The following is a 26305-nucleotide window of genomic DNA, read 5'->3' as shown; positions in this document are numbered from 1 at the left end:
TGTGACTGCCACAGTTGCTTATCGCTAGAGACTTCTCTTAATTCAAAGAAATGTCTAAAAACCTGCAAAGGTACTCTCACCTTGACAGCAGTTTCACAGCCTTCTGCTTTAAAATCTTCAAATTTCATTACTTCGGCCATAATGAAGCCCTTCTCGAAATCTGTGTGGATCTTGCCAGCAGCCTGAGGAGCCTTCGTCCCTTTCTGTCAGTAGAAGACCAAAGGAAAATTAATTGTTTTTAGGAAGATGGATTACAGGAGAGATGCCTGTCTCTTTGATACAAAATCAGGTTTCACAGAAACTTTGCTTCATATCACTTGACATGTCACATATACAATCAGCCTTATCCTGATATTGGATACCCATTTAGCAAACCAGGGATAAAGTGTCCTCTGTTATCAATGCAAAACAGCAATTTTTGATACAGATTTTGAAGGTGGTATTGATTTTAGATGAAGTAATCTTGTCACCGTGAACCAAGCTACATCTCTTCTCATTTAAGGTGTCTGAGGCAATGTTTTGGTTACATGATCTGAAACTGTAATTGGATTTATTGACCCAAAAAGGGTACAAACTGCATTTTCAAAAACATTAGACAGGCTTAGTTTACGACATTTTCAGTTCATATTTATACCAGGACTCTTCAACAGAAATCAAATGTTTTCCTGTCTCAAAACTCCTGATTTGGATCTTTAGAAATTACTGATAGAAAAGAGGAAAATATGAACCTGTTGACTTGTAATCAAATAACTGTATTAAAATAAACTACAAAATGCAAATATTGTTTAAGCATTATCTAAAATATTTGCAATACAACCAAAGGTTTGCTACATGTTGGCAAAATGGAGGAAAATAAGGTATTGATTCAATTTTAACCTTGTTTATCAGATATTTAATCTGAAATGATTAATGACAGTTTACTCTGTAATTAACTACATTCGGCGATTGGTACCAAGTTCTGAAAACTGTTACAAGGTCACATCCAGCACAGAAAAATGCTCAAAATATCTGGTGCTCTCTTGATAACCATGCCATAATAATAATAGTGCCATCTCAGTGATACTCAAACATAACCATCATAAATCAGAGTTAAGGTTTAAATTGGACCATAGGAATATTATATAATATAACTGTCCAAATGCTATTTTAGGTGGTGTTGATAATATCTAAAGCATCATGCACAGAACCTGAGATACAATGACAATCTGAAAGGTACTTGATGCACAGATTACATAATCTGGCATAACAACATACAGTTTTCATAACAAAATGTATCAAGTTTTTATATAGCTACTCAGTGAAGCTCACCTGACTAAATAACAAACATTCAAAATGACTAATGGAGAGTACACAACTACAACTGCATCAATAATTATCAATGCAAAATAAATTATCCATTCCCTCCATCGATTTTTACAGCATGGTAGTTTAATTACGTGCAGTTCTTGCTTCAAATCAAATGCTGCTGAATCATTCTCTATCCTCCCTCATGCTACACTGCAAGATAACTTGCCCTAATCTTGCACAAAGTCCTATTCACGCATCACATCTATGCTTGCTAACCTACATTACCACATGATCAGCAATAATACAAATTGAAAATGTCCTCAATAGGTGTCGAGGTTATGGAGAGAAGGCAGGAGAATGGGGTTAGGAGGGAGAGATAGATCAGTCATGATTGAATGGCGGAGTAGACTTGATGGGGCGAATGGCCTTAAGGGCCTGTCCCACTTAGGCGATTTTTTCGGCGACTACCGGTGACTGTCAGTCGTAGCAGGTCGTCAAAAAAGCGGCGACTGGACCCCCCACAACAACCTACCACCTAATCGACGTCACGCTACGGCAAGCTACCGACAACCGGCGATCCATTAGGACATTCCCCTACGACAACCTACGACCACACAGGGGACGACCTATGACAACCTGTCAACCCAAGCACCCGCGACAAGCTACGACAAGGAACGACCCTGTCGGTGACAATTGAAGACAACTGAACACAATTCGGTCGCCAGTACCTGTCGCCGGTTGACGTGGGTAGTCGCCAATGTAATTCACCGAAGTCAGCACCAAGCAACAACCAACGTCACCTGGCGACAACCTGCATCATCCTGGCAACAACCTACGACAGGAGAAGACAAGCTACATCGAGCCCACAGTCGCTGAAAAGTTTTGAACATTTCAAAATCCAGCAAGTCAAGTCAAGTTTATTCGTCACATATACATACGAGATGTGCAGTGAAATGAAAAGTGGCAATGCTCGTGGACAATGTGCAAAAAGACAAACAAACAACCAACCAAACACACTACAGAATCACATATTCTTTTACATATTAAATATTGCGGGCGGAAGGAAAAAGGGGAAAAAAACAGCAATTAAAAAAAAAAAGCAGTAGAGTGGTACAGTAAAGTTGGTCCCTGGTGAGATAGAAGTTTACAGTCCTAATGGCCTCTGGGAAGAAACTCCTTCCCATCCTCTCTGTTCTCACCGCATGGCAACGGAGGCGTTTGTCTGAACGTAGCAGCTGGAACAGTCCGTTGCAGGGGTGGAAGGGGTCTCCCATGATCTTATTGGCTCTGGAGTTGCACCTCCTGATGTATAGTTCCTGCAGAGGGGCGAGTGAAGTTCCCATAGTGCGTTCGGCCAAACGCACTACTCTCTGCAGAGCCTTCTTGTCCTGGGCAGGGCAATTCCCAAACCAGATTGTAATATTTCCGGACAAGATGCTTTCCACCGCCGCTGAGTGGAAGCACTGGAAGGATCCTCGGAGACACTCTGAATTTCCTCAATTGCCTGAGGTGGTAAAGGCGCTGCCTTGCCTTACTCAGCCTGTGATGACCATGTCATATCCTCAGAGATGTGGACTCCCAGGTATTTAAAACAGCTCACCCTATCCACAGTATCCCCATTTATCCTCAATGGTGTGTACGTCCTCGGATAATGTGCCCTCCTAAAGTCCATGATCAACTCCTTAGTTTTTTTGATGTTCACCAGAGTGCCAGATCAGCCACCTCCTCCGGTAGGCCTTCTCATCGTTGTCTGAGATCAGGCCCAACACCACAGTGTCATCAGCAAACTTGATTATAGAGTTGGAGCTGAATCTAGCCATACAGTCATGTGTGTACAGGGAGTACAATAGGGAGCTGAGGACGCAACCTTGGGGGGGATCCTGTGCTCAGGGTGAGGGACTTCGATGTATTCCCTCCCATCTTGACTACCTGGGGCCTGGCAGTGAGAAAGTCCAGGGTCCAGGCACACAAGGGGGTGATGAGCCCTAATTCCAGTAGCTTCTCAGCCAGTCTGGTGGGGACTATCGTGTTGAACGCTGAGCTGGTCTATGAACAGCATCCTCACGTAGCCCCCCTTCTGGCTGTCAAGATGAGAGAGAGCGGTGTGAAAAACCTGGGAGGCTGGATCGTCCGTGGATCTGTTCGGACGGTATGCGAATTGTAACGGGTCCATGTTGCGAGGGAGGAAGGCGCAGTGACCAGAAAAACGTTAGTCGTCTGTAGTTGCCGGAAAAAATCGCATAAGTGGAACAGGCCCTTAAGTCTACCTAATTTTCAAGAACATATCTTTGTAGTCCCAAATGCTACCGAAGTATATTGTTCAAGGGTAGATTACTGGATCATTAATCTAAGGAACTGGCCTGATGATTTTAAGTCACATCATAACAGGAATAGTAATTCAGAATTGTCAAACAAAAATTCACAAATACCTTTCAGGGATGGAAATACATTCATTGAAAAGGTACGAAGGAGGACATTCTGATAATTGTGGTTGTGCTGGTCAGAGAAGACCTATCCAATCTAACCCCACCTTCCAACATCTGGTCTTTGGCCCTGCCAGTTACAGCTCTTTAAGTACATATCCAAGTATTTTTTAAATGTGATGAAAGATTCCATCTCTACTACCTACTGCGTTAAGTAATTTTTCCTCAATTCTCCTCTAATCCTTCCAATTATTTTTGTCTTCTCTGCAAAGGGAAATGGATCCTTTCTGCTTCCTCTACAGTGCATTCAGAAGGTATTCAGACCTCTTCACTTTTTCCATTTTGTTACGTTACAGCCTTATTTTAAAATGGATTAAATTCATTTTTTAATCATCAATCCACACACAATACCCCAGAATGAAGATGCGAAAAAAGGTGTTTAGAAATTTTTGCAAAGTAATTAAAAAAAACAAAAATTGAAATATGGCATTTACATAAGTATTCAGATCCTTTGCTAAGACTCAAAATTGAGCTTAGGTTCATCCTGTTTCCATTGATTATCCTTGAGATGTTCCTACAACTTGATTGGGAGTCCACTAATGGTGAATTAAATTGATTAGACATGATTTGGAAAGGCACACATCTGTCTATAAAAGGTCCCACAGTTGACAGTGCATGTCAGTGATCAAGCCATGAAGACGAGGGAATTGTCCGTAGACATCTGAGACAGGATTGTGTCGAGACACAGATCTGGGGAAGGGTATGAAACAATTTCTGCAGCATTGCAGGTCCCGAAGAGCACAGTGGCCTCCGTCATTCTTAAATGGAAGAACTTTGGAACCACCAGGACTCTTCATAGAGCTGGCCGCTCGGCCAAACTGAGCAATCTGGGGAGAAGGGCCTTGGTCAGGGAGGTGACCGAACACCCGATGGTCACTCTGACAGAGCTCCAGAGTTTCTCTGTGGAGATGAGAGAACCTTCCAGAAGGATAACTACATCTGCAGCACTCCACCACAAGCCTTTATGGTAGAGTGGCCAGACGGAAGCCACTTCTCAGTAAAAGGCACACGACAGCTCGCTTGGAGTTTGCCAAAAGGCACCTTAAGAACTCTCAGACCATGAGAAACAAGATTCTCTGGTCTGATGAAACCAAGATTGAACTCTTTGGCCTGAATGCCAAGCGTCACGTCTGGAGGAAACCAGGCACCGCTCATCACCTGGCCAATACCATACCTACGGTGAAGCATGGTGGTGGCAGCATCATGCCGTGGGGATGTTTTTCAGTGGCAGGAACTGGGAGGACAGTCAGGATCGCGGGAAAGATGAACGGAGCAAAGTACAGAGAGATCCTTGATGAAAACCTGCCCCATAGCGTTCTGGACCTCAGACTGGGGTGGAGGTTTACCTTCCAACAGGACAACGACCCTAAGCACACAGCCAAGACAACGCAGGAGTGGCTTTGTGACAACTCTGTGAATGTCCTTGAGTGGCCCAGCCAGTGCCCGGACTTGAACCCGATCGAACATCTCTGGAGGGACCTGAAAATGGCTGTGCATCGACGTTCCCCACCCAACCTGACAGAGCTTGAGAGGATCTGCAGAGAAAAATGGGAGAAATTACCCAAATACAGGTGTGCCAAGCTTCATACCCAAGAAGACTTGAGGCTGTAATCGCTGCCAAAGGTGCCTCAACAAAGGTCTGAATACTTATGTAAATGTGATATTTCAGTTATTTCTTTTTAAGTACTTATGCAAAATTTTCTAAACACCTGTTTTCGCTTTATTATGGGGTATTGTGTGTAGATTGATGATTAAAAAAAAATAATTTAGTCTATTTTAGAATAAGGCTGTAACGTAACAAAATGTGGAAAAAGTGAAGGGGTGTGAATACTTTCTGAATGCATTATATCTAAAGCACTTCCCTCCCCACCAATCCTTAATTTTATGCACCATTATTGTCTGTCTTCAGTTTATCTGCTCCAAAGGACATAATGTTCGTTCATCCATTTTTTCCTCACAGCTACACTATTCCGGTTTTGGTAGTATGCTGAAATCCTTGCTGCAATGTTTCCAGTGCAATCTTATCATTCCTGTAATGATTCCAAGAACTGTACACATATTCACGTTGTGGTCTAACAAGTGTTGCCTACAGTTCTAACATAAATTCTCTGCTCCTGTATTGCATTGGCTCATAAAAAATCAACTCATACACCTTTTTTAACCATCTTGTAGTTTGCTGCATTCATTTTAATATTGCAGCTCAGTTCAACAGGCCTGGACAATAGAAGATTACCATAATGACTTTAAAGGGAAGGGAATTCTTCACAACATGCATAAATGATCTTTTTAAAATCATGGAAACAAAAATTATGGCACTCAGAATGTAATTTAAATTTCTCTTTCAGACTTTAAAATAAATGTTACAGTGCCATTATATCAGATTAAATTGCTAATTGTTACTACTTTTTTAAACTTCGGACTCCACTCCAAAACTAGCGTCGCAAAGCAAATACAAAATAAGTCTAAGGAATTCCTTTTCTTCCATTCGAAATATCATCTCTTCAGCAGTATTCCTTTGCATAGTAATTTAACTAATGAATTTCACCTTTAGGAAACTACACGCCATGTTAATATTTATGATTTTGTAATGTTGACTGAAGAATAAATTGTACCGTGCAATAAAAAAATACAATAATCATCACTTCTATACTCTCTTTCCCTTAGGCCGTCTCTCAGGATCAAGGACAACTTACTTCTTCTTTGTGTAGGAAGGAATTGCAGATACTGGGTTAAACCGAAGATAGACACAAGTTGCAGCGGGAAACTCAGCGGGACAGGCAGCATCTCTGGAGAGAAGGAATAAGTGACGCTTCAGGTCGAGACTTATCTTCACTCTAATTCCTGACCAGGGCTCTCACTTAACTTTTCTTTTCTGTTTCCAGCCGGGTAACCTAGGCAGCTTTTTAGGTTGCCAAATGACAGTTTAGGTGGTCATTTAAGATGGCTTGCATGACGCGTGCAATAATGTGCTCGGACGAAGTGTGTCGGAACATGCAGCAAAATTATAATAAAGTCACAAACTAAACATATCTCAACTCTTTTTACACGTTGCAATGAATGCAATTTCTATTATTTCTTTCCACTTCCAAACAAAAATGTGGTTGGATTATTCAGCGTATGATCAACCTCGGTGAGACAAAGCGCAGGCTTGGCGATCGCTTCGCACAACACCTCCACTCAGTTTGCAATAACCAACCTGATCTCCCGGTGGCTCAGCACTTCCAACTCCCCCTCCCATTCCGAATCGACCCGAAACGTTGCCTATTTCCTTCGCTCCATAGATGCTGCCTCACCCGCTGAGTTTCTTCAGCATTTTTGTCTACTCATTCACACAAGTTCTGTTATCCCACTTTCCTCACCCACTCCCTACACATTAGGGGCAATTTTACAGAGACAAGTTACCCTACAAAGCCAATGCGTCTTTGGGATGTGGGAGGAAACCCACACGCTTGCAGGGAGAATGTGCAAATTCAACACAGTCAGTGCCCGAGGACAGGATCGATCACAGATCTCTGGCCTGTGAGGCAGCAAGCCCACCAGCTGTGCCACTATAATTTTTCAACACAAAAAAATTATACGTTGATAACTTTGGTTACTAAAAAAAAAGAAACTATCCTTTTTCAGTATTAAATCTCTAAGTGACGTTATGTCCCCCTGTACAGCTACTGTATGTTTAAATTCAGTTCAAGACTATGGGGCAGTACATTGGCCATAAAGTTGCTGCCTTAAAGTGCCAGAGACCTGGAATTGATCCTGAATATGGGTGCTGTCTGTATGGAGTTTGCTCTTTTTCCCTTTGATCGCATGGGTTTTCTCCGGGTGCTCTTGTTTCCTTCCACATTCCAAGGGTGTGCAGTAACCTATTTCAGACCCAACCCAAAACGTAATATTTTCCTTTTGTTCAGATTCTGTCTGACCTGTTGAGTTACTCCAGCTTTTTGTGTCTATCTTCAGTTTAAACAAGCATCTGCAGTTCCTTCCTACACACACGATACTATATGATAGAACTTTATTAATCACAGGAGGGAAATTGTGTATGTGTGTGTGTGGGTATATATATTATACACACACACACACACACACACACACACACACACACACACACACACACACACACACACATATATATATTTATATAGTTATTTATTCATATATAAATATACACTGTTTTGTTTTCTCGTTTACAACATTTTTTACAGAGTACTATGTTTACATATTCTGTTGTACTGCTGCAAGTAAGGACTTCATTGTTCTAACTGGGACGTGAGAATAAAACACTCTTTCGACATGTCGCTAATGTGTGGGATAGAACTAGTGTACGGGTGATTGGTGGTCGGCGTGGACTCGTTGGGCTGAAGGGCCTGTTTCCATGCTGTATCTTTAAATTAAACTAAAAACACTAAAACCAGAGGGAATCTAAAGAAGGGTCTCTACCCGAAACGCCAACCAATTTCGTCTATCCAGAGATGCTGCCTACTCCATGGAGTTCCCCCGCACAATTAAAGCATGGAATAGTCTTCACCCGACCATAGTTACCCAACCAAACGCAACTAAATTTAAGGTAGCTCTTTTTTCCCCAAGAACCCTTTTTTTGCTTAAGTCCAAGTCAAGAGTCAAGAGAGTTTCATTGTCATGTGTCCTAGATAGGACAATGAAATTCTTGCTTGCTGCAGCACAACAGAATATGTAAACATAATACAGAACAGGAGATAAGAGTTCAGTGTGTCTATAACCATAGACCATAGATATACACAATAAATAAACAGATAAAGTGCAATAGGCTGTCATTTTTCAGAGTTTGGTGGTGGAGGGTCCACTCCAGTTTAAATTACATTTGGAATATTTTTGGAGGACCAGGAAACCAGGAAACAAGAGTTACTCCAGGGAATTACTCCAACTCCAGGGAGTGATTCTGCGTTGGTTTTCAGCGGTCGCGGCGAGGCGGCAACCGGACAGCAATTGCAGCCAGATCTCCCACAATGCAAAGGGAGGGAGAAAGTTCCCGGCGCCATAGGTGTCCCTGGTGCTTGCCAAGCCGGGCAAAATGGCACGGCTTTTAGGTTGCCCGGCGGGACTTTAGGTCACCATTGGCACCCGGGCAACTGTTAATTTCGAGCCCTGCTGACTCTTGCTACCTGTCCCGCTGATTTACCCCAGCTTTTTGTGTCTATCTTCGGTTTAAACCAGCATCTGCAGTTCCTTCTTACACATGTTGCCTGTCCCGCTGAGTTACTCCAGCATTTTGCGTCTTATTTCTTCCCTGCTTTTGTAGGTTCTGGGGTGGTTCATGAGACTGCACTCTTCACAGAAGTGACAGGACCAGACTGATGGGGCAGGCAGGTGGGTGACTGGTGAGTGGAGCATTTCTTCCACAATTATGCGCTTTGAATGCATAGCCTCATGGTTCCCAATACTCTTCTTGAATGCTTTTTTTAAAAAATAGAGCATTACACTGATAATTTTGCAGGCCGTCATCAAATACTTATGGGTCTCCTCATGCCTCGATTGCAGGTATATAAATTATGATTGGTTCCAATAGAAAACTCTTTATTAACCAACCATAAAATAGCAAAGATAAATAATTTTCTAGTGTACCCAATTCCCTTCAACTTATTCAACATAATTTAAAGTGCAGAAAAATATACAATTTAAAACTTTTGTATCAACAGTGACAACTGAAAGTATTCCAATTTTTTTTTTAAACTGTTGGGAACCTGGTCATTTAGCAATGTAAATGAAAGTAATCAAATTTAAAAGCCAAGTGTTTGTAGCGACCAAAATGTTCTAATATCTTGCATTTGAATATGGTCAACTATATTGTATATGAAACTATCTATTGGGCTTAATTTTATACTCATCAGTGGTAGAGAAACTACCAATGTGACTGTACTTTAATCAGTACAGTAAATTCAAATCTGAAATAATTTATACGCAAACTGAGATTTATACAGATTTGGGCAGATTGCTCAGCTGGCGGATCTGTAGCAAACTAGTCATTTGCTGTAGTGTTCATGGCAGTGCCTTCCAGAGTTCCAGGTTGCAGTACACAGTGCATGCAAGTGAAAATGCTGGAAATTCTCAGCAGGTTAGGCCACATCTGTGGTGAGACACACATAATTAACACCGGATCGAACACTCTTCAGCAGAGTCAAAGGATCTGGAACCAGAAATGTTAACTTGTCTCTTCCCACAGATGCATCCGATAAGTTGTTATTTAATTTTCATTGTATATATATTTACAGTCTCATTAATTAACGGCAGTTTCATGTGATTATAAAATTAACCAGTGCAGTTTTTGTTAATAATTTGTAGTTATTTCACTGCCACCTTTGATCATCAGAGACATTTTGAAACAGTGAAGCCTCCTGACAGGTTAGGGACCACAATGGCCATGGTGTCGCTGCTTGTTGGATGTCGGGAGTGTGCAACACAAAACTGCCAGCATTGGTCACGTTGTCAATGTAGCACTGGGGCTTGCACTCACGTGCAGACTAGGATTAGTCCAGGATATTAAAAAACTGATTGGATATTGCATCCGGCCACATTTTGAACCATCATAAAATTCAGAAAGAACCATACTTGCATCATGCTTTGTGTAGGAAAGTACATTAAAAATAGTAGAATTGAAAGTAATTTTCCTAAATTGTACCCAATAAAACATGATTCTGCAGATCAATCACAGATTATATTAATTCAATGCGTTTATTTTTAAACAAATCTCCATTAGTTAAATAAAGCAAAAGAATCAGTCGCACACAAGTCAAAAAAACTTAGCAAATACCAAATGAAAAGCAACATCAATTTCACTGGGGACAAACCCAGTCACACAGATTAAGCAAGCACAATACTGAGGTGCCTTATCTCTGACCACAGGAGGAGGGAAGATAGATTCTGCAGGATGAAGAAATTCATACTATGTAATAGGCAGAATCAATTGCTACCTGCCTCAATCAATGCACCCCACTTTCACTGTTCAACAGCTCACAAATAATTAAAGTTAACACGAACAAAACCTCATCCATAATGACTAGCTAACCACCGCAATGACAAGCTTAAAAGTCGGAGATATCAATCTGAATTCAACAGTGTGGAACTGCATGTGGCTGACAAGAAGACTATGAAACATACCTTTATGGTCCATGCTCGCACTTCATCTACGCCTGCAGTAAAAAAATATTCAAGCTGTAGAGATGAGAATCCAGTCTTGATGATCTTGGCCAAAGCACTTAAATCACAAACATAATTTTTTTCAAAATTCTATTCAGTACTACAGATCTCAATATTCTAGTATCACAGAGACATGTACATCTCGATAGGATATTTTAACCTAAAAAATATCAATGCCAAAATATGTTTTATAATGTTCTTTTCCCCAATCATTGAACCTTTTCACAACAGTAAACACTTTCTAAAATGATACATTGAGAAAAGACTAAAACTAGAAATTGCAAGCCGTGTATACTCAAGACATTTTCTGTGACAATGAGAGTCTTGAGAATATAATATCCAAGGCCTGTCAGGAACATCCCAAAACATCAGCAAGATTATAAGCAGTCGCAAAATCTTTCAAAAAATAAAGCATATGTAACATTGTGGTGCGTGGGTCTCAAAAAGGAAGAGAGGAGTCAAGTATTTTGAGAGGCACCTTTTATTATGTTCCTCCCGGTTGTAGGGAGGTCCAAACGAGAGAAAGATGGCACCCAAACCCCTGCCTTTAAACCCTCTGGTTAAGGGCCGCCTCCGGACTGAACCACTCCCGTGCCGAAGGGTTCGACAGCTATGATGGCGCGACCTTTGAGAGCCGCCACAGGACCCCCCCCCCCCCCAGAACCCGAGGCACGAAACGCACCGGTGGGCGCACGACCCGGCCGGCCCGCGTGCGGAAGTCAGCCGATCGTGGGGCTGGCGGAGGCATAGGTGGAGGGACAGGTGGAGGGACCGGCGGGAGGACAGGTGGAGTGACAGGCGGAGGGAACCGTGAAGGGGGGCGCCCTTGAGGCCGAGGTTGGGCAACCAGCGACCGGCTGGTCAATGTCCAGGTGTGCCGGCTTCAAACGGTCAATCGACGCTGCCTCCGGTCGGCCCCCCCATGTCCAGCACAAAAGTCGACTGCCCGTGTTCCAGCACTCGGAACGGGCCCTCGTACGGCCTCTGGAGTGGCGTCCGGTGGGCATCATGGCGCAGGAAAACGTATGGGCAGTCCCTGAGGGCTGATGGCACATGCGGGCGAAATGTCCCATGGCGGGACGTCGGGACGGGTGCAAGCCTGCCAACTTGCCCGTGAAGGCGCTTTAGGGTGGATGAGGGCGTTCCCTGCTGCCCCGGCGCCGACGGCACGAACTCCCCGGGCACTGTGAGTGGCGACCCGTACACGAGCTCCGCCGACGATAAGGCCTCTTTAGGAGCAGTCCGGATGCCCAGCATGACCCACGGCAACTCGTCCATCCAGTCCGGGTTGCCCCCTCAGGTTCCTATTTAATCTGTCTCCTCTCACCTTGATTCCACGTACTGGCATTTACCCTAACTTTCCCCTCATGATTTTATTCACCTGTATAAGATCATCCCTCAGCTCCATGCGTTTTAAGGAATAAAGTCTTACTCTGCCCAATCACACCCAATAGGTCAGGCCCTCCTGGCAACATCTTTTCTGCACTTCCAGCATGGTTCCTATGACAGGGTGACTAAAATTGAATACAATTCTCCAAATGGAGCCAAACAAGTGTCTTCTCTAATTGTAATATAACATCCCAACTTCTATACTCAATGGCCAATATAGAAAAAGCTTTCATCACCACCCTATCTATCTGTGACACCTCTTTCAGAGAGCTGTGTATTTGTACTCCTTGATCCCTCTGCTCTACAACACTCCCTGTGGCCGTACCTTTTACAGTGAAGGTCCTGCCCTGGTTCGACTTCCCAAAATGCAACACTCACACTTATCCAAATTAAACTCCGTTCACTATTCCTCTAGCCCAGTGTTTCCACTTTGAAGGAAATTACCCGAAATTCGGGAAATTCTGATTGTCTTCGGGTAATTTTAGGGAAATTAGCTAATTTTGGGAAATTTCTGGATTTCTGTCTCACGAAGGGGTGTAAAGTTAATACACACAGCACTGCTGGTTTGGCGCTCAAAGGTTTAAACAGAGCGCTGACAGTTTAATACGTGGGAATTTTTAACGAAGAGCTGTTGGCTGCAGCACTATGGGTTCTAAATGTAGCACTACCGGCAGGAGCGCTATGGGCTCTAAACAGCGCTATGGGCTTTACACATAGCACTATGGCCACAGCGTTATGTGTCACAGACTGTTCGGGAAAATTCTCGTATAACAATGAGTCTTTTGAATTCTCTTTCTCAGTGGAAGTTGAGCATTCGTTTATTTTTCAGGCAGTGGTAGAATTCTGGATAAGCTTAGTGGTGAAACGTTACCAGTGGGATTGAGTTACATTGGGATTGGCCTTGATTTTACAGAACGGTGGGCGCAAGGGGCAGAGGACGAGGGGTGGAGAGGTGGAGAGGGAGAGGATGGAGGGGGAGGGAGTGGGAGGGAGAGAGGGAGAAGGAGAAGAGAGAGGGAGAGAGAGGGAAGGAGGGGGCGAGAGAGGGAGAGAGAGAGAGAGAGAGAGAGAGAGGGAGAAAGGGAGAGGGAGGGGGGGAGGGAGAGAGGGAAGAGGGAGAGAGGGAGGGAGAGAGAGAGAGAGGAGGGAGGAGAGAGGGAGAGAGGGGGGAGGGGAGAGATGTGAAAGAGAGGGGAGATTGAGAAGGGAGAGGAGGAGAGGGAGGGAGAGGGAGGGAGAGAGGAGGGGAGGGGGGGGGGGAGGGAGGGAGGGAGGGGGAGGGGGAGGGGGGGAGGGAGGGAGGGAGAGAGGGGGGGAGGGAGGGAGAGAGGGAGGGGAGGAGAGAGGGAGAGAGAGAGAGAGAGGGAGGGAGAGAGAGAGAGGGAGGGAGAGAGAGAGAGAGAGAGAGAGAGGGGGGAGGGAGAGAAGGAGGGGGAGGGAGGGAGAGAGAGAGGGAGGGAGAGAGCAGAGACTGAGACACATGAGAGCAGGTTGAAAAAATGAAGATACCGAAAGCTGCTGGAGGCAACGAAAGCTGCCTTGCATAACACTCTACAAGTGAGTAACAGAAGCAGGCAGATACTGTGTAGTTACATAGATCTGTTTTGCCTTGTTCTTCTTTGTGTTGTTAACGTGTGCCCGCAAAAAAAACCCAACAACAAATAGCACGCAGGAAGCATTTTGAAAATTTCAGGAAATACCATCAACTTCTAGGAAATTTGGGATTCTATTTCAGGAAAACAAATTTTGAGGTGTGGAAGCACTGGTCCAGTCACTGCCCAGCTGATCAAGATCCCGCTGTAATTCTTGATAACCATCTACTTTCTACAATACCACTTATTTTTATGTCATCCACAAATTTACTAAACAGGCCATGTACATGCTTATCCAACTAGTTGATATAGATGGCAAACAGCAATGGACCCAGCACCTATCCCTGAAGAATACCATCTACTTTCTGTCTATACCTTTGGTCTACACTTCACTGCAACTCCTACCTATGATGCTCCTATTCTGCTGTTCGATCCCAAAGTCATGCAGCCAGAGCTCCAGTCCCTCATGCTGCTAGTCAGGAGCTGCAGTGAGATGAACTTCCCACAGGTGTAGTCCTCAGGGACATCCCCAAAACTGTCTTCTCTGTGAATTGTCACCTTGTCCTGGTGGAGAAGCTTGTGTGTTCCTGAGATCCTGAGAGCGATGCAGTCTGGAGCTATGCTCCTGGTAGGGCCACCCATGGCGGTAAGGTTGAGGGGGATGTCTCTGACAAAGAGCAATCCAACCAAGACCTCAACGGTGGAACAGGCGGAGGATGATGGCTGACCTTAGTGGAGCGTCACAACGGCTGGGAAGGCGGATGAAGGCTGCAGCAGAAAAGGGCCTCCGGTCGTCTTGGACTCCATGCCACTGGATCCTGACCCAGATCTGTCAAGGACCGTGTGGTGGCTGTCTGTGCATCAGTCTCCCCACGTTAAACAATGTCACACACTGGCGTCCTCCAACCCTGGGACACCCATGGTCAGCCATGACCAAAGGGGGCCTAAGAAGACTCAACTGATACTTTGGAAACCAGAACAAGTATTTCTACTGTTGCTACATTTAAAGTGCATTCAGAGAAAATGAACTAATCTATATACTTTATCTCATCGCAAATAATGAAAACTTTTTAATTGAATTGGAAAATATAAATTGAAACTTCAGTGAAATGAAATTATTCAGAATACAAAATAAAACTTTCCAAATAAATGCCTAATAACCTTTGCGTTTTGTTTTCTTCCAGGTATTTTGTTTGTTCTTCTTCATCCATCCATCTCCTGGAACTTGAGTTCTATTGCTCCACTAAAAGGTATGACCAGTGCTTTCGGATCATACTTGTCCACCCACTCCTTAATTTTTATCAACCTGGACACAAAAGATGCAAAACATTGTTAAGTACTATATGCACCATTGAGCACCATTCATTATCCATTGGTGCATACAATTTCAGAAACCATCTGTGTTCTTTATAATGCCATTTTTCTTGTATACATCTTCCAAGGTCAAGACACACTCATGTAATGATTACGTTAAGAACCCAATATGTCACTACACTGTTGCAGTTACTTTTCCTCAATCTCGGGGACCAAAAAGTAAATTAGACATACAAGTTACTTGCAAATTAAAAAAAAAAAACATTCAAATAAGAAAGCTATTATTGAAACTGGCTCATAAGGTTAAAATATGTGAGATCTGAGATTATGTTGGAAAATGGATCCAAAATCTGCTTGGCTGATGGGAAGCAGAGGGTGAAGGGCTGATTATCTGAACGGAAGTCTGTGGTGCCCTGCAGGAATAGGTGCTGGAAACTTTGATGTTATAAATGACCTGGATGGGAATGTAGGTGGTTTGATTAGTAGGGATGTTGATGACTAAAAAAATTGGTGGAGTCGTAGATGGTGAGGAAGATTGTCCAAGGATATAGAGATATAAATCAATTGGAAAGCTGGACAGAGCAGTGCCAGGTGATTATTAACCCAGATTATGTTAGTTAATGCATTCTGGGCAGTTAATGGATCCCAATTTTGTTAGCCCTTGCTGTCTCCTCCCCTTCCTCAGCCCTCGGGCTGTCTCCTCCCCTTCCTCAGCCCTCGGGCTGTCTCCTCCTTTTTCCTTCCTTCTCCTCACCACCCCCTATCAGTCTGAAGAAGGGTTTCGGCCCGAAACGTTGCCTATTTCCTTCGCTCCATAGATGCTGCTGCACCCGCTGAGTTTCTCCAGCATTTTTGTGTACCTTCGATTTTCCAGCATCTGCAGTTCCTTCTTGAACACTGAGTAAAAGGGTTGGCATGTCATATTGCTGTAGATTAGTTGGGTTGCATTACTGTGCACAGTTCTCGTTGTCATACTACAGGACCAGTGGCTCTAACACCCATAGTAATGAAGTGCTTTGAGCGACTGGTTATGCAGCATATCAAAAATAGTCTACCTGCTGACCTAGACCCACTGCAGTTTGCCTACAGAGCCAACCGATCCACAGAGGACGCAGTCTCAACAACACTGAACCTCGTACTGTCACACCTTGATCGGAAAAATACTTATGCCAGGATCCTCTTCATAGACTTCAGCTCTGCTTTTAATACAATCATTCCGCAGCAGCTGGTGGAGAAGTTGGAGATATTGGGGGTTGATGCTGGCACATGCAACTGGGTCCTGAACTTTCTATCGCAACGGCAGCAGACAGTCAGGGTGGGCAGTAGGACATCAAAAACCATAGCCGTGAGCACTGGCTCACCCCAAGGCTGTGTCCTAAGCCCCCTTCTGTTTAGTCTGCTGACACATGATTGTACTGCTAGACTCAACAACAACTTTATCAACAAGTTCGCTGATGACACAACAGTGGTGGGTCTCATCAGTGACAATGATGAATCTGCGTACAGGATGGAGGTGGAGCTGCTCACAGGTTGGTGCAAATCCCACAACCTCATTCTCAACGTGGTAAAAACTAAGGAGATGGTGGTTGACTTCAGGAGGGCGGGGAAACAACACCATACACCTCTGCACATCGATGGAGCTGATGTGGAAAGGGTCAGCAGCATGAAGTTCCTAGGACTACATCTGTCTGATGACCTGACGTCCACGGCCAACACCACAGCACTGGTCAAGAGAGCCCAGCAGCGACTACACCCTCTCCGAAGACTACATAAAGCAGGTCTCCCCACTACACACCTACGGACTTTTTATAGGGGGACAATCGAGAGCACATTGACCTACGGCATCACTTCCTGGTTCGGGAGCTGCAAGGCGTACGAACGGCACCAACTAGACAGGATTGTGAAGACCGCCAGCAGGATTATTGGTGCTCCACTCCCTTTCCTGCTGGACTTATACAGGAAGAGATGTATCAGCAGAGCCATCTCCATCATCAAAGACCCCTACCACCCATCGCATCACATATTCTCCATCCTGCCATCTGGGAAGAGGTACAGGAGCATTAGCTGCAAAACCAGCAGGATGCTCCTCAGCTTCTTCCCACAGGCTATAAGACTGCTAAACGGACTTTGCCCCCTGCCAAAGTATCGCGCACCAACCACCAACCTGGACACACTGCAGCAGAGCCACTGTTGTGCCGCTGCCGATCGGAACGCCTGTTGAATGTTTAGTAGAGTGTTAAATTTGTTCATGATACATGTATTTTTATTTCTATTTATTTTTAATGCACACTGAATGGACACTGGTTGAGCAACGTTTTTTTGTTTCCTCTGGGTATGTGAATACTCAGGAAATGACAATAAAGATATACAATACAATACAATACAATACAGGAAGGATGTAGCAGCATTATAAAGAATACAGCAGACTTTCACCAGGATGTTGTCTAGAATGGAGGACTTTATTTACAATGAGAGATTGGATAGGCCGTGTTTGTTCTCTGGAGCTGAGGAAGCCCAGGATAAACTATATAGATGTTTCAACGTTATAGAGATGCAGAGATATAACAGATAGGATTTTGCTTCGGGGGAGCGGAGTCTAAACCTAAAGGGCATATGTTTGTCTTGAGTCTCGACCCAAAATGTCACCTATTCCTTTTCTCCAGAGATGCCGTCTGATCTGCTGAGTTACTCCAGCCTTTTGTGCCTATCTTTGGTTTAAACCAGCATCTGTAGTTCCTTCCTACACACCGGGCATATGTTTAAGGCGAGAGGAGAAATATCAATTACACATCCATTTTCTACAGAGAAGGTAGTAGCTATATGGAACAAACTGCCAGAAAGGGGTGGTAGAGGCAGATGCGATTGCAACGTATTTGGACAGGGTTAGGAAAAATAGAGGTATACAGGTATAGTGGCAGATTATTATATCGTTCAAGAGATCGCTCCGTTATCTCTATCCACTTAGGTGACAACATGGTATTAGGAGAATGCCGTATCGTTACGCATGTGAACTCTTCACGAGACTTTCAGAGCTTCACCAAAGATAAATCTTCAAAACACAGTCTTTTGATTAATAGTTTCTTTTTGTTGAAGAAAAACAGTTAAATATTCATCCAACCTTCTTCTTAGGTAGGCCGAGGAAGGAACTGCAGATGCTGGTTTACACCATAGACACAAAATGCTGGAGTAACTCAGTGAGACAGACAGAATCTCTGGATAGAAGGAATGGGTGACGTTTTGGGTGATGACCCGAAACATCACCCATTCCTTCTATCCAGAAATGCTGCCTGTCCCGCTGAGTTACTCCAGCTTGTTGTGTCAATCTTGAAGATTAGATAGGCATTATGGTTGGCATGGATGAAGTAGGTCAAAGGGCCTGTTTCTCTGCAGATAGTTCTATGACTATCACAGTGAAGGCTCATTTGAACAAATTATCTGAAATATTGCAATCTATTAATTTGATTTGTAATAGCCTATTAGTTAAGTTACTGACCAGCAGAGAAACCTGAACAACTGATTCAAGGAAATTCAGGAACTTTCAGTTTCACCAGAATTACTGAATGTATTAGAATAATGTGCTAACAACAATGATGTTTATCATGAAATTACGTAGTGTTGTGAAAAATGATCTATTCCTTCAGGAAGAAAATCTGCGGTCCCAATCCAGGTCAGCCTCAACATCTCCAGAACCGCTAATGTAGCTAATTCTTAATTTCTTCCTGATTTGGCCTATTAGCATTGGTTTATTATTGTCACTTCTATTGAGCTACAGTGAAAAGCTTATACTATACAAAAGTACAGTCAAGACATAGGTAATAGCTTAGCAAGCCATTCAGCATAGGAAACAATTAGTGATGGACCAAACCTCTGTACTTGTTGATGAGTTCCTTGTCCCATGATTGAACAAAAGAAACTCAATTTATAGTTAAATTACCACAAATGCTTTGCCTTGTTCAAGTCTAATTGAAACATTACAATGTTTTTTTAAAAAAATGCTTAAATTATGTTCTGAAGGTAAATCTTAACATGAAATTTAATTAGCAGAACCAGCAAACACAAGAATGAAACTGACAAAAAAGTTTTTTTATTTTGCTATTAATAATATTGATTTCCAGATATAAATGTGTGAGTGGGGCATAGTAGAATGCAAGAGACAGGCAAGGAGGTTTGCTAATCTCAACAGAAGCAGGTTGTATAGAGTTTATTCAAAATGTTAATTCTTAACAAAACAGCAGGAGGCACGAACAATTATGGGATTAAACACACCCATTCAGTCAGGTTTGGACTGATCCCAAGAAATTAAATGCAATCAATTTCCATCGTTTTGTTTCTATGAGCTGGAACATTATAGTAAAAGGACATTTCATGAGTAAACTACATTTTTATTATAAAGAAATGTGAACACAAGAAACAAACTAATAGTAATTAATAAATCTATCTTGCTATTCCCCGGTTTTAAGGGCATATATGTAGATCAATAAAGATACTAGTTTTTATTTCAGACATCTTGCGAATGTAATGTTCAATATGTTTAATTTTTTGTCGCTCTAAAGGCACAATTAATGAAAATTTCCAGTGTGTGATGGAAGGATCTGTGTGCCGAAGTTACTCAGCCCTATTTTTTTTTAAACTAGCTCTAAAGGTTGCGGAAGCTCAATTTAGACTCATTTCACCCACTCAAGATCTGGTTTAGGCTAGAAATCTTACATTTTCTGTGCCAGAGCAGTAAAAGTTACAGTAAAAAGGCCATCGAGCTTCTCATGTTCATGTCAATGCCAACCAAAACCTGTGCAGTTTAATATCACTTCCCAGGGTTTGGTTTGTAGCCTTGTACTTCAAGTGGAACTGGCAGTATTTTTTAATAAATGTGGTCAGGATTTTTGCCTCGACCACACTTTCAGTTGGTAGACCCATCATATCTATGTAGACCACACAATTTTATCAATCACAATCCCAATAATCACAATCACAATAATGCTTTATTAACCAAGTATGTTTTGCAACATATAAGAAATTTCATTTGCGAAGTCAGTCATACAAATAAAAAGCAACGCAACACACAAAACACATTTTAACATAAACATCCATCAGACTCCTCCACATTCCTGTCTGTGATGGAAGGCCAAAAAAAAAGTTCAATCACTTCCCTTTGCTCTCCCGCGGTCGGGGGCCTCGAGCACTCAGTTAATGGGATGATCTTTACTCCCGTAGCCGGCGGCGGGCCCTCCACATCGAGGCGATCAGCTCCTGCATCAGGGGGATGTAAGCTCCTCCGCGCCAGACGAACGAACTCTGCGTCTGGGTAGGTTGAAATTTCCGCGACGTTGGAGCTCCCGACATCCACAGCCTCTCCCGAGACTGCGAGCTCCCGATGCAAAGTCCACTTCCTGCAGTTGGAGCGATCCCAGGCAAGGGATCGTCTCCGATGTAAGTCTACGTCCTGCAGTGGGGCCCAAGGTGAGTCCGAGGAAGCCTCCAGCTCCATCAATGGTAAGCTGCAGAGCAACCGGAGAATGCAATCCGAAAATTCATCGCATCTCGGGCAAGGTAAGAAACTGAAAAAAAAGTTTCCCCCTCCCCCTCCCCCCACATAAAACAAACCAGAGAACATTTACACAAACTTTTAACACACATTAAAAATTAAAAAGACGAAAAAACAGACTGTTGGCGGGGCTGCCAATCATACGGCGCCCCTAGTGGGGCGATTTTTTATATACTGAGTATATTAAAAAATTACATGGCATGGTGCTGAGGATTGTCACCTCAATATCCAACTAGCTGGACAGTGTCCTTGGAAATGAGGACTGATGAGTGAAATTTGCTGCAAATCGTTTCATAAACTAAACAGATAAATTCAGAGGTGGACGAAACCTCAATTGTCTTAAGGGCCTGTCCCACTATGGCGACCTTATATGCGAGTTTAGGAAAGTTTGCGCTCGCCACAAGAGAGTTTATTGTCATGTGTCCCAGATATAACAATGAAATTCTTGCTTTGCTTCAGCACAACAGAATATAGAAGGCATGAATACAGAACAGATCAGTGTGTCCATATACCATTGTATAAATATATACAAACATGAATAAATAAAACAGATAAAGTGCAAATAAACAGATAATGGGCTATTAATGTTCAGAGTTTTGTTTGAGTTGAATTCAATAGCCTGATGGCTGTGGGGAAGAAGCTGTTTCTGGATGTTGCAGTCTTCAGGCTCCTGTAACTTCTACCTGAAGGTAGCGGGGAGATGAGTGTGTGGCCAGCAAGGTGTGGGTCCTTGATGATGCTGCCAACCTTTTTGAGGCAGCGACTGCGATAGATCCCCTCGATGGTAGGGAGGTCAGAGCCGATGATGGACTGGGCAGTGTTTACTACTTTTTGTAGTCTTTTCCGTTCCTGGGCGCTCAGGTTGCCGAACCAACCCACGGTGCAACCGGTCAGTATTCTCTTCGGTTGCATCGTGGCTTGGTTCGACAACCTGAGCATGGTCGACACGTGGTCGTAGGTGGTCACTGGTAAGTCTCCTTCATGGTCGAGAGGAGTTTCCGCATAGTGGTTACTACTCGCGGCCTCAGTTTGCTCGCGGAATATTTTTCAACAAACTGAAAATTTTTCTGTGAATAAAAATTGTTCGGCATGGAGAAAATCTATACTTTTGAACTCCTAGTGCAGTGGCAGTGCGGTTGCCATGTCGTTGTAGGTAGTCAAGGTAGCCGTAGGTAATCTCCTTTGCCGACCGGGCATTTTAATTAGCTCATTGGGGGGGAAAAAACGTAAGCACAACTTTTCAGAACCAAGGAAAACTGACCGGTAATGTTAAATGCTCGCTAAACGCGCGCGTGTGTGTGCAGTGCTGCCGGTTGATCCATCTCACGGTTGTTCAGCCGAGTTCCCCCGAGCTTGAAGGTCGCAGACAGTTTGTTGAAAAGTCGCATATGTGGGACAGGCCCTTGAGGTCTTAATTTATTTGTTTTCATTTTAAAAGGAGGCTGATTTCATTATTTTAAAACTTACTGAAAGTTTTGTTGAGGAATCTTTTAAAACTAACGGGTTTTAGGGATAGTCACAAATTTTGTGATTATTACATTTGTTTCTAGTTTAGGTTATTATTTCAGACTGAAAACATGAGAATTCCTCCATATTTTGAGGGCAAAAACTAGAAGTGATAATCAACTAAGAATTATGGAATTAATTCTAAGTAGCAAAAGGGAAAGTAGAGATGTCCACAATGAGGGAATAAGAAAAAACAACAGTATTTTCAGTGATTTGTGAAGAGGACAAGAAACAAGTTGATGACATAAATTTAAAACAGAATGCAGGGGGAAAAAAGCAGTAAGAGACTGTAGATTGCACTAAATACAGCAAGTTAGTGAATGAAGCACAAGCTTTTGACAATTTTTCAGGAATCACAAAGTACTCGTTACATATGCTCATTCTATTCTCACAGAACGAGCATATGCAACGAGTAATATTGCAGATTTGCAAAATAAATACCAGCAAAAACTGACTAAATGTAATGAACTTCTTCAGTTCTACCGTAGTTCTAATAAAGGGACGTTGACCCAAAATGTTAACTGTCTCTCTCCACAGAATGCTGCCTGGCCTTTCGAGTCTTTTCAGCACTTTTTCTTTGTTATTTCAGAGTTGCAACATCTGCAGTTTTTGATTTTCAACTGTTCTTCAGTTCCATGGTAAAAGATGAGCTATCAGAAAGGCCATCATATTAATGTCAGGCTGCACAGCTCACAGTGGGTACCCTCTTGTCGCTTGATTGTCAGTATCTAGGCCTCCCAATTTTTTTACAGACACAACACATTACATTATTGTAACCACTGAAGAGTCTGCAGAAACTGAATTATACCATAGTTATTCTGGAGGCAAGATATAGGAGAAACTTTCAGTTGATAAAGATGCAATCTTGTTGCTAGGAATCAATGATTCATTTGGCAAAAAATAAAAATCAATAAAATCCATAAATTTATCAACATTAAAGACTTTACAATTATGAAGGCACTCTTTTGGAAATGGCTTGTTATGACTTTTTACAAGCCTTCTTACGTATTGCTCTAAATTACCTTCCGCATTCTTCATAATGGGAATATAAACCTCAGCCTCAACATGGAAGAAATGAGTGGACCATGTACACACTTGTTGAAGCCTTTCTTTGTTATTTATGAAGTTCAGTAGCATAATGATATAACTAAAAGAGCTGTTGCTCATTGTTCCACTGACTCTGTTCAATCCAGACCTGCTGTGTTATTTTTGTGGAATTAGGAGAGGTTCCCAATGATCATGTGATGGTCAGTGCAGACTCTGTGGGTTGAAGGACTGTTTCCCTGCCACGACTCCGGAAAAATATATTCAACAGACAAAATGAAACAAAATGGCAAAGCAAAAAGGAAGGATGCAATCCAAGTGAAAAAGCATCAAAAACAGGGGTGGAAAGGGTGATGTGCCAAGAGGAGAATGATAGAGCACATGGTGGGAGAAAAGGAAAACAGGCAAAGTGATGTTCAAAAGTGAGCAGGGAGATAGGGAGAAGGGGTGATAATGGCAAAAGCCAAAGGAGACAGAAGAGAGCTAGTGGCAGCAAGGAAATGTGGAGCCATGCCAGGTGGTTGGGAACACGCTGGGAGGGTGTTGACTGCAGGTCAAAGAGGGTGCAAGAGAAACATTTGATCACAAATACAATTGATATTCCTTATATCAACAAAAAAAACAAATTTGAATGTACTAATTACTTAATGTATCTATATCAGTATGTGGCAATATGGTTGAAATTTATAATGTTTTTAAAAACTTCATTGTCAATCCCAGAAAAAGAAACACGTTTTTACTTTTGAAATCAGCATACAGCTCCATGACAAGTCCACAAGGTGGCAGTGAATAATTTATGTGTTAATGTAACTGCAATATCCCTAAAAAGCAACAATACCACATCAGAAAATGCATAACAGATCTGAAAAAAATGTGGGTTCCTAAATTATTTTTTTCCAGAAATAACCTCTCGTAGTCCCGTTCTACTATTGCCAATCAGTGTGCACGGAACCAACATGCGCTTTACGGGCTTAGCACATTTCCTAATTGAAAGACATTTAAAATTTCATCCAAGGATCTTTTAGTCATCTTTAAATTACCAGAATTCTATAACTGCTGAAGAAATTTAAATTCTAAATAAACGGAATACTTTATTGCCACATGTGACTAGGCACAGTAAAATTATTTGCTGCATACCCTATGTATACAAATAGCAGCCACTGCCACCCATGGCACTGACAAAGTTACAAAGCACGGCGGCTCCTCCTTTTGTTCTCCCCCCACCCCACACGCAGCAGTTCCCCCACGCCGGGCCCCCATTGCTGGTTCCTCCACGCCGATCCCCATTGTCCTTAGTGCTAATAAAGGACGGGGTGAGGATGCATGAAAGATATGGGAGTAGAGAAGGAAATGCTGAAAGATGATGGAGTTGGTGGAATGCACTGGCAAAGAAAGAATACAGAGAAAAGGGCCAGGCACATAAAAAGTGCTGCACATAGATATTATGTACTAGTTTACCAACCATTTGTTATTCCACCTCAACTTGATAAAAAAGGTATATAATAATAATTCTCATAAATAAAGAATCCTCAAGAGAAGCCATCATTGAACTCAACCACCAAAATGCTGGAACCAAATTACAGAACAATAAGATATATAATTGGATCTATTCAGGGCACGTAATTGGTGATCCTCATAATATAATAACGATCACCCTACTTGTTGCGGAGCAACTATTCAGTCTCAATGCAAGCTATTCCATTGGAAATCTGCTATAAACAAATGTTGACACTAATAGTTTTCGCAAAAAACCGAACAAAACTCGATTCCAAAAACAGTTAACAATTTAACGTTATCCGATAAAAATGTATTCGATTTATTCCAGCTACAACAGAGAATTGGTTTGTTGTTATGACCCCATCATTATAAAACAACATACTTTACCTAACGCCATGGTTATACTTTGTCTGAAATACTATGAGAAAGTCTGAGCTGAACGCCTTACAAAATATATTGCGCTTCTTCCAGTTTAACATCGTGAATTTGTGTTCACTGTGATCTGCTCTACATTGGAGACCCCAAATGCAGATCGAGCATGGAGCACCTGGATTCAACCTGTAGATGTAATCAAGGACTTTCTGTCCATGCCACGTTAATTCTCAATCCTACTCACATTCCGACCCATCTGTAGCCTCCTTCACTGTTATTATTTATTTATTTACTTTTAAAAAAAAATATTAGAAGCAGTGTACAAAATTATAAACCGCGGCATATACATACATATACATAATACATTTATTGTACGGCTTCCATTTTAATTTTAGCAAAGATGAAATAGAATAAGAGAGAAAGAGCAAGAAAGAAAGAAAGTGAAAGAGAAAGTGAATGTGTAAGAATAGAACCCCTAAACTACCAAATGAGTGTAGTCAAAGAGTAAGTAAAACTTAAAAAAATAAAAAGACAAAAACGAAAAAAAGAAAAAACCCAAAAAGTGTTGACATACCTGCTTCATTTCTCACCTCACCCATCACCCAGTCCGTAAATCGGTTTAATTCCAAAGTTGTGTTGCACCATACTATCTTTGTAATGAATCAATGAAAGGAATCCTTATCTTTGAAAATTGCTCTGATTTTCCTGCTAAGACAAGTCTCATATCTTCAAGATGTGGCCTCAGACATGTTTGTAATTCACATTTTAAGAGTTGGGGGAGATAGAAACATAGAAACATAGAAATAGGTGCAGGAGTAGGCCATTCGGCCCTTCGAGCCTGCACCGCCATTCAATATGATCATGGCTGATCATCCAACTCAGTATCCCGTACCTGCCTTCTCTCCATACCCCCTGATCCCCTTAGCCACAAGGGCCACATCTAACTCCCTCTTAAATATAGCCAATGAACTGGCCTCAACTACCCTCTGTGGCAGAGAGTTCCAGAGATTCACCACTCTCTGCGTGAAAAAAGTTCTTCTCATCTCGGTTTTAAAGGATTTCCCCTTTATCCTCAAGCTGTGACCCCTTGTCCTGGACTTCCCTAACATTGG

General features: G+C 42.5%; 1 protein-coding gene across 1 annotated transcript in view; it reads right to left on the bottom strand.

Annotated features, from left to right (window-relative positions):
- LOC129698740 (obg-like ATPase 1) overlaps positions 1 to 26305 on the bottom strand; it is a 130978-nt gene that overhangs the window by 14363 nt on the left and 90310 nt on the right. The window contains 4 exon segments of the mRNA XM_055637958.1: positions 81 to 203; positions 10899 to 10995; positions 15080 to 15123; positions 15125 to 15224. Of these exon segments, the coding sequence (XP_055493933.1) occupies positions 81 to 203; positions 10899 to 10995; positions 15080 to 15123; positions 15125 to 15224 (364 nt within the window).

The sequence above is a fragment of the Leucoraja erinacea genome, chromosome 7, assembly GCF_028641065.1.
Source record: "Leucoraja erinacea ecotype New England chromosome 7, Leri_hhj_1, whole genome shotgun sequence".
Classification (NCBI taxonomy): domain Eukaryota; kingdom Metazoa; phylum Chordata; class Chondrichthyes; order Rajiformes; family Rajidae; genus Leucoraja; species Leucoraja erinaceus.
This window is presented reverse-complemented; position numbering and strand designations above follow the sequence as displayed.